The sequence below is a fragment of the Zootoca vivipara genome, chromosome 1 (assembly GCF_965207765.1).
Source record: "Zootoca vivipara chromosome 1, rZooViv2.hap1.1, whole genome shotgun sequence".
In the NCBI taxonomy this organism is placed as follows: domain Eukaryota; kingdom Metazoa; phylum Chordata; class Lepidosauria; order Squamata; family Lacertidae; genus Zootoca; species Zootoca vivipara.
This window is the reverse complement of record NC_142582.1, coordinates 38,799,165-38,814,034: the sequence shown is the minus strand read 5'-3', so window position 1 is coordinate 38,814,034 and position 14,870 is coordinate 38,799,165. Positions and strand designations below refer to the sequence as shown.

Below are 14,870 nucleotides of genomic sequence, written 5' to 3'. Positions count from 1 at the left end.
TATATTTTTATGTATCTCTTACGATGTCTCCCTTTCTGAATTTCTTTAGAAGTAAATAGTTGTAAAATGTAGCCAGGCATAGGCAAACTTGGCCCTCCAGATGTTTTGGGACTACAACTCCTATCATCCCTAGCTAACAGGACCAGTGGTCAGAAATGATGGGAGTTGTAGTCCCAAAACATCTGGAGGGCCGAGTTTGCCTATGCCTGCTGTAGCCTATGACATTCTAAGCAGTAACCACTTATTATCTTTACCTTGAAGAAAAGCATCCAGAATTTCTACAAGCAATTAGTTTACCTCCAAGGGCTCGTGAACCTTCAGCTTTATCTCAGAACTTGCAAAGCAAATGCTTTCACAAAATTAAATCTTTGTTTAGAAAATGTCTTGGGTGGGTCTTCAGTTCCAAGAATATCTATGCAAAAAATGCAAATACTGATAAAGGAAGGAGGATTTGGGATCCCAGATTTAGAATTATATCACCAAGCATATTTACCGTCAGGTACACAATTCTGGAGATCCCCAACTGAAAACAACTGTCCAAACTGGGCTGCTTTGGAATACAGTGGAACCTCGGTTTAAGTACCTAATTGGTTCTGGAGAGCCATTCGCTCCCCGAAACATACTTAAACTGAGCGCCGATAGTGTGCGAAGCGCCAATAGAGTGGAACCCGGAAGTAAACATTTCCGGGTCCGTGGAGTACTCAGACAACAGTGGACGTAAACCGAGGTATGACTGTATTCCTATGTAGTGCCTTTAGAAAGATCAGCGGCACTTGGGTCTAAATACATTAATACTCCTAAGTCCCTCTGCTGGCAGCGCTCGCTGGAGGAAGTCTCTCGCAGAGGGACTCGGGAGCAGTGGCGGTTTCACCAGCGATATTCCGCTGAGTGAAGCCAACCGCGGTCTGTTCCTCATACCGGTCCTTGGCAATATATTGATATATCACCCAGGCCTAATCATATGTCATTTCTATACTGGATGAAGTAATTTTGATGCAGGTTATTTCCAGACCATTTTCAACTTGTGGCAGACAGTGGCAAACTGGCTGTACCTAGTGGCTGATAAGATTACTGTTGATATAAAATTTGATTGCTTTCAGCGGGATGTTTTTGCTTATATGTGTAGCAGTGCTTACTGAGGATGGCACTATCTTTGAGGAATACAGTAAAAGGTGGTAAGAACAGTAGTTACTTTTCAGAACATAAACCCAGGCAGAAGAGTATTGGCTAAGTGGCGGCAATGATACTTTAGAAACAATAATTTTCTTTAGTTTCTGACAGTTGTGTAATCCCTTTGCCAGTCTGAGCTGAGCAGATGTGGGTGGCAGAGCGGGCAGGGACTTTTTTGCACTTGTCCTGGGGTGTGTTAACTTTTCATTGGCAAGTTATAAACTTGACAGACTTTTCAACGTATACACAGAATTATTGTTCTAGGAAGGAAGGTTGATGTTTCTCCATCCAAAGATCTAACAGCACAGTCTTGGGGCCGTGCCTTTTGCATTTGCTCATAGGATGGATAATCCTGTAAATAATGGTCAGCATGGAATTGTTTTCTCTCTGCTGTGCACATTGGTGAATTGATTAATGCCTTTATACAGTCAGTGCATAAAGTTTTAATACAAACTCTCTTTTGTTATGCTCACCATTCAGCGGCCAGTGCAGTCTTTTGGACAGACAGGAAAAAGGTCAAAGGTACAGTAGATTTGTGTGCTGGCATGCCAAGGAAGTCTTCATGCTTGATGAAGCCTTGCTATTTTGTGAAAATATGTATTGACTTCAGTTTTGTTCTTTTCTTTGGCAATAAAGTATTTTTGATTTGGATTTTTGATTTGCCTAATTGTTTTGTTTTGCTTTGCCTGTATATTTCTAGTGGCTTCTTGTTGCTAGACAGAGGAAATAGTGCTTCTCTTTGCTTATTTTTTTTCCAGTAACTGAAGTTGCTTTCTGCTGATATCATAATGACTTTAAAGCTTTAACTGCTTGTTCTTTTGCCTTCTCGTAATGAATGATTGTGTATTGAAAATAGCCAGCATACGAATGTGAGCAGTTTTGTTATGCGCTTGGCAGTAAGTTAAATTGAGGAAAACTATCTGTGAACTGTAGATTTTTAATTTATAAATACTTTTCTTTAGTCAAGTACAAAGTTAAAGCTAGTTCGGGGCCTGGCTGTGTGTGAAGAATCTCCTCCACCTCCCACAGCTGAAATTTCACAGGACATCCAGGTAAAAATAAAATTGAGTATGAGACCTGAAACCTGGTTTTTTACTCTTTAAATAATGTTTTGAAAGAGAACGGGAGTAGGGTTGCAGTTAGCCCTTTGGGGGAATATGTGAGCAGCTAGAAAAAGTGTACACATATGGATGCATGTTGTTGTGTGAACCATTCATCACGATAGAACACTAAATCATTCCCTTGATCGATAACATAAAAGTACTTAGGTTGAGTGAATATTGTTTGCACACATGCTCTGTGTCTCCTGTTGGCTCATACCCAACTTTCTGGTTGACAAAGTCATTTGATTTTTGAATGTTTGGTAACTCTAGAATATCTGTGTGTGACTAATGCAGTATAGAATGTTTAGCTCTGCAATCAATGAAGTGATTTGCATTATACCTACCGGCACTAGAAACTTAGAGATTTGTTTCCTGATGTTGAAGTAGTCCTATTTAATATGCCTGAACTTCATGTTCTGTAGAAATACGGTACTTCCCTTGACATCAGTGTGGCCTTATGAGTCCATCTTACTAGAGCAGCATAGTGGGATTGTCTTGTAAATCTGTTTAAAAGTCTGCCCTGTGTGAGGACTCCTGAGCAAATGCAGTTGTATCATAGGGCTTTATTATAGTCATTGGCCTGGTTTGCATGGAACACTAATCCATGATTTAGTGCTGTATGAGCAAGCCCGAGGTACAACTGGAGAAGGTCTAAATGAGTCAAGAAATAGAAAGTAATGGGAGGAGTTGGATGGTGTGGTGCCCACTATTATGATGTAGTTGACAGGGATTAGAAATGAAAGCAGGGTTTTTTCCCCCGTTGCAAAAATATATCTGACAGGAATATAGTTTTCTCCTCTCTTATGCAAGTAAAAGAAGTGCTTAGAGTTGTTGTTTTGTTATTTTTGAACTCACAAGTCAGAAAGTTGCTACCTTTTAAAATAAGTGTTCCTTTCAGTGTGCTGGTGTACATTCTTTGGCATGTGGTATCTGTATCATTTTAGTTGTCAGTTAGCAGTAATAAGATAATTTCTCTTTAATAGCAAGGGTATGCATTCTGTTATTTGCAATGAACCTGTACTAAGTTATTTACTAAATTCCATAGTCAAGAGAGTCGTATTGTCTTGTATATATTCAGAAGTGATACTACTAGCACTATAGTTGGGCTATAGTCCTTGACATCTATGCCACAATGGAAGCAGGAGTTGGAAAAGATAATAGATTCCTACACTCAAATGCAAGAGAGGTGTTGGTGTTTTTTTAATAATAAAGTAACTCCTATCAATCAAATCAGAATTGTAATGTAGGGTTGAATTATTCTCCAAAATGAACGGATTTCTCATATTTCTCTTTTAACATCAGCTGTGAGGGTAAGTCAGGTTTCCATCAAGGCAGAAGCATTTCTCATTCATTCTCTAAAATGACATTGACAGATTTTGCAGTACAGTCATTTTGTTGTATCTTCACAATTTGCTAAACTGCAGGAAGTAAGTTGTGTTAACACCTGGGCTAATTTTTGTTGAGGCCTGAGTAAGTATGGAGATCAAGGCCACTGAGAGGGGACTAGGCTTTGTGCACTGGGCCCAGAGCCAACCAAGGGTCTGGACTCCTAGCTTTCAGTAAAAAAACACACACACCCCAAAACAGATTTTTGTCTGCTCTGAAAGGAAAGTTTTGAAGCTATGTAGAGCCACTCACCCAGAGACATTTTCTGAGATGAGCCAGCCTGCGCCTGCCTTTTTGTGTTTTTAACCAATGAAGTGAGAGCTGTTTGGACCTTGGGCATAGATAGGAACCCTGGTGTCCTAAAGTGTTGTTGTTTCTCCCTGTAATTTACTGCACTTTTGTTTCCTGTTTGGTATAGTTTTCTTCCATCCTAGCAACCAGAATAAATTCACTGTAAAGCTAACTTACGCTCCATCTTCACTATACATTTAAAACAGTATCATACCACTTTATACAGTCATGGCTCCCCCCCCCAACCCCCCCCATCTAATTACTATTGTTTATTAAGGGTGCTGAGAGTTGTTAGGAGACCCAGTCATTCTGCTCATGGAGCTGCCATCCCTTCTTCCTAGGGATATAAGCATGAAGGTCTCTTTCGCAACCATTTTATACCTCTTCCCATATCTTCACGACAGCTGTGTGAGAAAATTTAGGCTGAGAGTTACCGGTAGTGGACTAGCTGGAGCAAAAATAATCACAAGTTAGTTTTAAAGTGTGAAACTACATATTCTCAGAGTATATTTGTTCACGTGGTTGGCAAACTGGCATTTGTTCGTATTTTGCTGTAAACACCTGTTGGCATTCTGTTTGTCAGACTTATTACCTGTGTGTAACTCCAGATTTATTTCAGGCTTGCCCACCCCATCCCCCACCTGCAAGAAAAGGGTAAAAATTTGAATATGACATAAAAAATATTCACAGATGTTATGCAAATTTGAGTCGTCGAGGTCAGCAGCAGAGGGCCTAATCCATATACTTTATACCGTATTGGCCTGAATATAAGCCTCACTTTTCCCCCAAATTCCAACTGTGAAAAGTTAAAGTGTGGCTTATATTCGGGACCTTACGGTATGCAGCCAGGAGTGCAGGGAAAACAGCGCCAGGAGCGTGGCAAAGCGGCTCCCGCCCCGTGCGCAGTCCCCCGTTCTCTCCCCCAAGGCTGGGAAGGGAGAGAGCAAGGAAGGGGAAAGGCTGCCAGCAACTCAGCGCAGCTCCCCCCACCCACCCAGTATGCAGCCAGGAGCAGCGAGGAATGGAGCGGCTTATATTCGGGTATTTTTTTCTTCTCTCTCTCTCTCTCTCTCTCTCTCTCTCTCTCTCTGTCCCCCTCCAATTTTAAAGGTGCAGGAAATCTTATTTGCGATCCCTAGTTGGGATACTTAACAGTTGAAAGGGGCCAAAAGGATATAAAGTGAAATGCCTAATTGCAAAGCAGGAGACATCTATACTCAAGCTTAGTTGAACAGTCCTCAAATTCAGTATTGTCCAATCATAGAATTGTAGAGTTGGAAGAGAGGGTCATCAAATCCGACCCCCTGCATTGTAATCATCAATTGGTTATGCCATCAGATGGTTTGTACTTAAAGTTTCTATGGCATACATTAAAGCAGGGATGTGTTCAAGGTGTTTGGCAGCTTGTTATTTTCTTAGCTTAATATATTGGACTTTCCTTTATGGCAGGATAGATGGACATTGACCAGCATGAGGAACAAAATGATATCAAAAAGTCAGAGGAATAATATGGCATAGTGTTTCTGTGGTGATTAATGCTTTTGAAAAGGCTAGTTCCACCAACACTAGCACGGACATTCCCCATGTGTTTGAGTCCATTGAAAAAGTCATATTTCATGAACATTAAAGTTACTGCAAGGTTTAATTTGAACCGGACTGAAAGACTACATTGTTGTAAAAAGACCAAAATCTGAAGCTCTTTTTAAAAGATGAATGAATGCAAAAAGTCATGTTTCCATAAATGTTTTATGACTAGTTTACACATCATATTATTTATGACTGTGTTATTTGATGCTTTGAGAAAGTTTGGTATACAGTATATTCCTTTTTAAAGTAGACTGAGCTAGTTTTTTGAAACAATGGTGTTTGTGCAGTTTATGACATAATTCAACAATTCCTGTTTTTTGTGTGCTCTATAGTAGTTGTTCTCTGGCAAGGTTCTCAACTTGAATTCATTTCTGTTTCTTGAAGATTCTCTGGTGAATGTTGAAACTTTATTTATTTTGCTGCTGTTCTGTCTTTAATGGCATAAATGAGCACTAGCTGCAACTATATTGCATGTCCCTTAAATCAAATTTATAGAGTCGTGTCCACTGTAGCAAATGCCATTTTGGAAAGATTTAGATAAACAAAAAAGACTAAAGCAGTATGTTAAAGGTATGTTACAAATTGTTCAAAAAAATAAAAATCTGTATCAATGTAAATTCTGTTAAATCCAGGCACTAAAATGGGTTGTTGTTGTTTTAATAAATAAACTGAAGGAAAGATCGCTACAAGGGAAGAGTTAGCTTTACAAAAATGCATCTTTCCTTCCCCCCACCCTCCAGTTTTGTGTCCTTTGTTAGTTCCAGGGAATGGGAATCTGCACCATCAACTTTGTTTTTTTGTAAGTCCTACTGAGTTCTGTGGAGTTAACTCACAAGTAAGTGGGAATAGAATTGCCATCTAAATGCTGAAACGAATGGCCAGCCATAATTACCCAGTTTCATGTAATGTTAAGCCAAACCCATGGTTTAGTGTAAACAACCAAATGTCCAGGTTTCCATTAAGAAAATCATGGCTGCTTTGCTTTTTTTCTGGTCCTACTGCTGTTGTGCCGCTGTGAGCAGAGCCATGTTTTGACATGACATTATGTCCCCTGAGTGGTAAGTCATAGAACAAAACTTGGTTAAAACACATGGTTTGTCTCTGTAGCGAAATAAAGCATGAGCCCAGGCTGAGACACAATGCAAAACCGAAAGCAAATGCCCATATATTTGCTTGTCTGTGCTAATCCATGTTTGCCTTAGCATTATAACTGGACCACTGCTTGGGTTTTATTTGGTCCCCAGCCACTGAAATCTATGTTGTGCAATAAATACACATAGTGGGTTTGTGGGGAATAAAATAATGCTAATAAATCAATTTTCCTTTTAAATGGATTGTGAGGTTCAAAGACAATGCTGTGTGATTCCTTTCTGGATTCCAATCAACATACTAGGCTCTCCACTGCAGTTGGTTGATTGCTTAAAATGAAACATTTTTCATAGTGGAGGGGGGGAGTAAAATGACGGTTTTACTTTTCAACAGGAGAAAATTCAGATCCAGCTAACACAATCTTTTGAAAAGGAAGAGAAACCCTTGAAAGATGAAGCAGAAAAGGAAAAGTCCATTGATAAATTGCCCAGGAAAATGTTATCAAGAGGTTTGCTATCTATTTTTTTTTAAAAAAAATCTCATTAATCTAGCAGGAATGCTGTGAGGTGGCAGTGGGGTGGGGTGTAGGGTGGAGAAGTATAACTGGAATAGGACAGTGGCCTGGACCTGATTGAGAACATTTTTATCTACTCCCTCTTTCATTCAGAAGCCAGAGGGTGGGGAAAGGCCAAGGACAAAAGCTAGGCCGTCACCACATTTATTGTATGATTCTGTGCATTTTTGTTCAGAAGTAAGATTTGAGTGGCCATGTTTGGATAATCATATCTTTACTTAATAACCCAAGAGATGAACAAGCCTTTCCCCCCTCCTCCTTTTATATGAGCAAGAGAACAAAGAACCCACAAAGTTGTCTCAACTGGGAAACAATGTTTTACAACTTGGGAACAAGCTGGGATATGACGCCATGGTTTAAAGCTGGCTTAATTTTCTGGCTTATTCTGGAACTATTAATCATATTTTCCTGGTTTGGACAAAAAGGAAATTTATAGTTAGCTCAGGATGTCCTTTCTTGCTTGTTGGCTTTCACAAAGGAAGGAGTAAAGGGGTTTCTTGTCTGCTTCTAAGACATGTTCATATATTGGCTATTAAACCAAGAAGTGGTTGGCCAAACCAATCCCCTGTCTTCAAAGGGGATGACCCCCGGGTTAGTTTGGGTGACCCTTGGGAATAGTGAGGGGTATAGAGGGGGGAGTTGGCAGAAAGTGTGCCCCCCCTTATTTGAGTCATGGTACAACTTCATATCCAAGCTGGTGGGCAACTATACTTCCAGATGTGGTGTTCTGGTTACTAATATGTAAAAAGGATGGCTCTTAAAATATAAGGAATATATTTTCCCTAAAATAATTAATACATTTTCTCCAATCCTGGATTTTACTTTCTTTTTTTCTTTTTAGATTCTAGCCAAGAATATACAGATTCAACTGGTATAGATCTACATGAGTTTTTAGTAAATACGTTGAAAAATAATCCCAGGTAAAGAGGTGGTAGTTTGTTTGTTGTTTTTATTAAATTCAAATTTTCATACTCATTTTAGTTTGTGGTACTAGTAGGTGCCTCAAATATTGCTCTAGGATAGTGGTTCCCAATTAGCTCATAACTATGGAAATAAGTTTTGAAGACAAGTTTTTCACATGACCCAGACAGCTGAGTGGTATAGAATGGTGCCATGGGTGGGTTACGGAGACCCCAATTAGGAATCACTGCTTTAGGATGCCTTGTGTAAAGCCTTAAAGTATTTATAATTCTGCATCATGCTACATCAAAGCCTACTTCTTCAAATGATTATTTCCATTCCCTTTACTCATATGTTAAGATAGCTTTGTCTGAATGATTATCTGCTGAAATGGGTACATAAATTTATGTAAGTGATGGCTAATATGATGGAAAGCAGGGGAAGCCACTGTGGAGCCTGGCAGAAGTTGCTGGACCACAGCTAGCAAGCTGGCAGGAGCTGATGGAAATGGCAGTGCCATCACATCTGGAGGGAAACATGTTGGTGATCCTTTATCTACAGCAGTTCCCTCGGCTGCAGCTCATGTGGCTTTTGTTGTTTAAACCAAGAAACCATTTTTTTGGGAGGGGAGGCCTGGGGGCAGGGAGACTCTGCCAGGCTCTGCTTGGGTGGAACAACACCAGCATTACTCCACTAGTGCAGGGCTCCTTGTTCTACCTGCCAAATAAGGCTTTCCAAGGCTGAGCCAGTCCAGGATCCGCTGTATCCAAAGGCAAACTATCATGCAATATCATTGGGCTCAGTTGCTGTGCCAACCATTTGCCTGAACCCCACCTACCCTATCCAGTGTGCATGGCAGAGCTGGGCCACTGCTTTATTAAGCTCTGCTTATTAATATATTTTAATACATTTGTGATTTAGAATCATAGAATCCTTTTTAATAGAACAAAGAGTATTCTTGCTTAATACACTTACTATATTACTGCATCTGGAAGCACTATTGTCTTCTTGGTTTCTAGGGACAGAATGATGCTGCTGAAATTGGAACAGGAAATCTTAGATTTCATTGGTAATAATGAGTAAGTGCTACTTGCTGGTTTTGAAGAAGTTTTATTATATATGGTGTAGTAACTCAAGTAAAACTAAAACTTGATGCTACTTTTCAGAATCCCTCGAAAGAAATTCCCCCCCATGACCTCTTACCATAGAATGTTATTGCACAGAGTGGCTGCTTACTTTGGACTGGAGCACAATGTGGACCAGAGTGGGAAGTCTGTTATAGTAAATAAAACCAGCAATACCAGAATGTAAGTTAGGAATTTTTTTTTATTCTTTATTAATCAAGCAGTCCAGTTGTCTGAATGATGGAACGTTTTAGTCTACTGACCCAGGTAGAATCTAGTGAATGTCTACTTTTATTTCATTTTTAAAGGATTCTTGTTTTCCTAGAGGTGATCCCTAAAACATGATTGTATTTCAGATCAAAGGGATCACTGATTTTGTGGGTATCATGATAAATGAAAGCCACTTTCAGTTTCTGGGGTGAAGGTGTCATTATTCATTCTCTGACTATCTAGAAATCTCTCCAGTGCTGCTGTTCCTCCATCTTGTGAGAATAATTCTTGTTCCTGAACTGTAAAAATTTGGGATCTTGAAAGTAGAAGGGTTACAGCAGGCAAGACAATTAAAATGTATAATTGGGTTAGAGCTAGCTTTTTGTTGCACTACCTGTTTTGCTTTGTTATTCTGTAATTGTTATGCACAAATCACACATTCATAAAATAATGGAGTCTTCAGTAATTATCTACACCACAAAAAGGGTCTTTTGCTGTATTATCCTGAAAACAAATATTGTAATATTTAACAGATTAGTTCTAACTTGACACACAGTTTCTTGCATTAGACAACCTTGATCTCCCTTCTTGGAATCAAACAAAATGCACAAGCTTTTCCATGTAAAATGTATGCCAAACGTCATTCAATCAGTCATTTTCCTCTGGGATTTCCATATTTTCCCATTTATGAAACATTTCTCTTCTAGCTGTAGTAATTTAGAGGAAACAATTAATGCCAACCTTGGGAACCAAGTCTTCAGTTTTGATGGTGTTGGTGGCAGCTCACACACAGTAATTGCCCTTAATAATTTCAGCAACTTCCTTCCCTACATTCACATCATACATGAAAGTCTTCTGGTCTTTGTGCAGCACTTTTTGCGTTAATTTGTTGTTGTTTTCCAGGTCTTTAAAAAATATTGTTAAAGCTGCTGAAATGCTTTGTCAAATTGGGGATTAAGTATGGCAGCCAAAGTCAAAAGACAGCATGCAACATTTTGCATAAACAGAAGAGTTCAGCAAGAGCAGTGGACAAAGCACCTTCATATGTAATAAATTGATTTCATTGGGAAACTGGCAGTGTGCCTCTTTTCCTTTTAGAGCCTTACACCAAGCCATTGTGTTCAATGAGGTGCTGATTCTCATATAGTTGCTCCCATGTAGAAGACCCCTAGAAATATTTCTGCTGTGTAAGAGTTTGAATACAGGAGGGTTAACCTTCACTTACCATGTAGATGCCTGATCAGAAAGTCACAAGTAATATCCACAAAGGTCATTTTATCCAAAAGTAAGGGAGCCATGGGTATTGCTGAAGGTTTTCTGGAAGCATCTCTCATGCTGGATGAGGGACACCTTACTATTGAATTAAAGCATAGCTTGCCTCTTAGGGAAGAGGAGCCAGTTTAGAGAACACACAGTTCCATTGCTCACTCACAAATTAGTCATCTAAATAGCAGTAGAGTCACAAGCACCTTGTGGTCTGCTGGTATACCATAAGTTTTTTCTTTGCCTTTGGGTGGCAGCTATATTTGCTCAGAAAATGGTATTGCAGAAAAGTGGAGCTTATTAGCTGTTATGAGGGTTTTCATTTCATTCCCGCAATTATTTTTTTGTGTTTGAAAATAATTATCTCATCCTTGTATCTCCATCTTCTCAGTCTGTAAAATGAAACAGATATACAGCATTTTAAAAAAGCTATATTTAAGATGTGCTTATGTAAGATGTGCTCAACAATTACATATATTTGCTTGCTATACTCTTTGTTGTAAAATAACTTTGACACCTGGTTAATGAAGACTTTAGTGAGTTGGAGAATGAGCTACAGTATCAGATGAGCCCTTTTATTGTGAAAATAACTTTTGATACCAAAAACGTAGGCTGCTTTCTGGAAGCCCCAATAATAATTAGCAGGCATTTCATATAACCTATAGACTATGTAAATTATTTTAAAAGGTTTTCAATGTTCTTATTTTAAATCATTTGGGATGTAAAATAAGAATTTTAAAAGAAAACCTTGGAGGTCTGCTCCATATTGAATAAAACCCAACTTGCCTTTTCCTCATAGGCAGATTCCCCGCTCCAGTGCCGATCAGTGCTGTTAATGACATCATCAACCCAGTGCACACTGGGACGACTCAGTGGAGTGGTGATTGCAGGGCAGTAAATTCAGGGACCTTTAAGAGAAAAGAGGTAAGACAGTCTAAAGGTTCTCTGAAGTGCCTGCTAATTACATTTGGGCATCCAGTAACTCTTAGGTAGTTTGGGAAGTATTTCATTGAATTATAATACAGTTCAGGAATTAACCTGATCCTTGCTTTTATGCAAATCTCTAGAGAAGAAAAAAAATGCAAGAGATGTGTGCTAGTGTACCACAGTGTGCAGTTAGCAAGGCCCCAAATAATTTTTTATTTGTGAATGGGTTTAGAATTCCCATTTACAAATTAAATGTTTATTCTGCTGTTAGCATTACTTAGTATCTGTATGCCTCAATATAATTTATTCAAATAAACGTATGAAATGAAGGGACACCAGTGCTCTCACAAGTACATAAACTTCACTAGTTGCAAAAAAAAAATAGATCAAAGAAAATGAAGGTGTTAGGACAGAAGCTGTGTCCAGGGCAGTATCCCAAGTGTGTTCTCAGAGTTGTACCTTCTTCAGATTTAAAGGTCCACATACTTTATAACATTTTCATACCTGTCATGATTTATTTTATCTTACTCGTTTTTTTTAAAGACCTGACCAGAAGTTTTGTGAACATATAAAAGATGAAAAAAGTGAAGATTTTCAAAAGCGGTACATCCTTAAAAGAGAGAACTCTAGTCTAGACAAAGATGATAACCAGGTAAATGTTGAACTCATATAGTTGTCTTGACTACACACTTGCATTGTGCAATAGAAACTGGCAATTAATAACTTATTTAATTTAGATGCGAATACGATTAAAAGATGACAGAAGAAGCAAATCTATAGAAGAACGAGAAGAAGAGTACCAGAGAGCTAGAGAACGAATATTTGCACAAGATGTAGGTATTAAATTACAAGGAACATTCATAGCATCTTTGACTATGTGTGACTACCGTGACCCTAGATTGTTATACAGTACTTTGTTTATAATACTTGAATATTTAAATCACTTTGATATGCATTGGGTAAAGGTCATAAAATGCTGTGACTACATTAACATTCAACAGTGTGTTGAGAGAGTATTCAGCTGGTTTGGAAACCAGCAAGCAACTTGCTATTCTTCTCCACCTCTAGACCTTTAGATAAGGAAAATTTACGCCAAATAAGGAGTGGTGGAAAACAGACTGAGGAATAAAAACTAATCAGGCCAGCTGTCCCCTGAGGACTTGTTAAATTCTGAATGTTTTAAGACTTGCTGTCCAGTTTCCCTTGTTTCTAATAAAACTATGTCAATATTAATTTCTTGGAATCTTAAGGTTTTCAAAAATATTTTGTATTTCTGAGAAACTTGCAGTAGAGACATGAAGGTGGGGAGGCATTTGTTCACTTTTTACGTAATATGGGATGTGGATTTTTTTTAATAACATGCTACTTCTGTGACAAGAATGGGATAGTAGGGATGTGCCAATGTGGAGGATGTAGGCTGCATTACTTTTTGTCAAGGTAGCCTTGCCCCTCTCATCTCCTCCTTACAATCCTGATCAGCCCTTACGGAGGGAGTGAAGATCTCTGTATTGCTGTTCATTAAGGATAAATCATCTTACCATTATTTAAAATGAGTTCATATGGTGATTATGTAATCGTTCTGACTCTTTCGTATCATTGTAATTTCATACAATATAATGAAAAAAGCAGCCAGCACCTTATGGTTTGGCATAAAATAAGTCAGGCTTAGATTGCTGGGCTGGGTTCACATGTTCAAACAAAGCATAATTAGACTAAACAAACCATGGCTTAGCATTAGGAGTAGACTAGGCTAGTGTGTGACATGGCTTCCTATAATCTTACTATTAACTTGTGAACCATCATTGGGTAGTATGGGCTATTTATTACAGGTGGCCAAAAGACATTTAAATGTGTGTGTCAGATTATTTGTCACATTGGGATAGATAATACAGTAGTTAGCAATGGTGATCTTCATTCTACACTGTTTCTTCCTCAGTCGCTGTGTTCCCAAGAGAATTACATTATTGACAAAAGGTAAGAGAAATAAGTTTTTTAACAAGTTCTTATTTGCTTTTTCTAATAAAATATTAAGCTACTGTTTTATTGAACATGCCAACAGAATCCAGGAGGAAGAAGCCAATAGTACCCAGCAAAGGCGGCAGATCTTTAGGTATTGAATAAATTGGGTTTTTAAAAAATCCCAAAGTATTTTGCACGTATTTCACTTTTTCTTCTCCCTGATTTTGCAAATAATCCCTGGATTTTATAAGCCAATTTGGTGAATTGCAGGGTCAATAAGGATGCTTCAGGAAGGTCAACCAACAGCCTTCAAAGCAGTACAGACAACGAGCTAAAGTATTCTGAATCCCGTCCATGGAGCAGCACCGACTCTGATAGCTCCCTTCGCAATTTGAAGCCAGCTGTGACCAAAGCCAGCAGCTTCAGTGGAATCTCTGTTCTGACAAGAGGCGATAGCACTGGAAGCAGCAAAAGCACAGGCAGACTATCTAAGACAGGTATGAGCGACAAACAGTCTGCTAATGTGTACATGCGTCAAATATCTAAGGAGAAAATATACCCCCTTCATAGCTGCCAAGTTATCCCTTTTTTACAGGGATTTTCCCTTATGCTGAATAGGCTTCCTCGTGAGAAAAGCGAAAACTTGGCAGCTATGACCCCCTTTTTGCAAAAAGCAGTCCTCTGCCCTTTCAGTGATTATTTTGAGGAGAGTTGCTTTGGCTCAATTGCAATAGCATTTTGCTGCAAAACAAGTCTGTAGTGTGGTGGTTGGGAATCTGTGGCTTTCCAAATGTCATTGGACAACAACAACAATTGTATCTTACCACTGGTCATTCATTGCTTGCTGGGGCTGATGAGATTTGGGAGTCCAGCAACATCTGGAGGGCCACAGGTTCCCCATTCCTGATATAGTGATTAAGTTTGTGTTGTTATAAAAAGACAAGCAAGGCCCACTGTTATCCCATTGCAGCTGGAATAAAGGCGATGGCTTTACCCCACTTTACCACCTGAATCAGTGACACCCCCCCCCAAAAAAAACCATGTTATAAGCCATTGATTATGCAGCATATTTGGAACTACCTGGTTAGGCAAGGCATTTGGGTCAGGATTAGCCCAACTGGTCCTGATTAATTACTGTGGGCAGTAGACTGAAGCCTGACATACAGTATACAGTGCCAATCAAGGAATTGAAATTCACTTAACATTACAGTATGTCCCTGAAGTATTTAGATTGGAAAGTTTTTATTTCAATAACATTGTGGGGTCCTAGACATAGTCAAAAAATAA

At 38.9% G+C, this 14,870-nt stretch overlaps 2 protein-coding genes across 11 annotated transcripts in view; one reads left to right on the top strand and one right to left on the bottom strand.

The window, feature by feature from the left end:
- Positions 1-14,870, bottom strand: part of LCT (lactase) — a 113,664-nt gene that overhangs the window by 31,784 nt on the left and 67,010 nt on the right. The window lies entirely within an intron of this gene.
- The window catches only part of R3HDM1 (R3H domain containing 1), a 46,770-nt gene that overhangs the window by 6,781 nt on the left and 25,119 nt on the right, over positions 1-14,870 (top strand). For 4 of the 10 annotated variants that reach the window (XM_035130498.3, XM_035130492.3, XM_088651983.1 and 1 more), the window contains exons 3-13: positions 1,651-1,692; positions 2,133-2,222; positions 7,020-7,134; positions 8,042-8,120; positions 9,120-9,179; positions 9,267-9,407; positions 12,168-12,276; positions 12,362-12,457; positions 13,561-13,598; positions 13,684-13,734; positions 13,854-14,080. In XM_035130498.3, coding sequence (XP_034986389.3) covers positions 1,651-1,692; positions 2,133-2,222; positions 7,020-7,134; positions 8,042-8,120; positions 9,120-9,179; positions 9,267-9,407; positions 12,168-12,276; positions 12,362-12,457; positions 13,561-13,598; positions 13,684-13,734; positions 13,854-14,080 — 1,048 coding nt within the window. The remainder of the gene's footprint in view (positions 1-1,650; positions 1,693-2,132; positions 2,223-7,019; positions 7,135-8,041; positions 8,121-9,119; positions 9,180-9,266; positions 9,408-12,167; positions 12,277-12,361; positions 12,458-13,560; positions 13,599-13,683; positions 13,735-13,853; positions 14,081-14,870) is intronic. The other 6 variants (XM_088652010.1, XM_060279418.2, XM_088651995.1 and 3 more) reach the window with 2 other exon arrangements.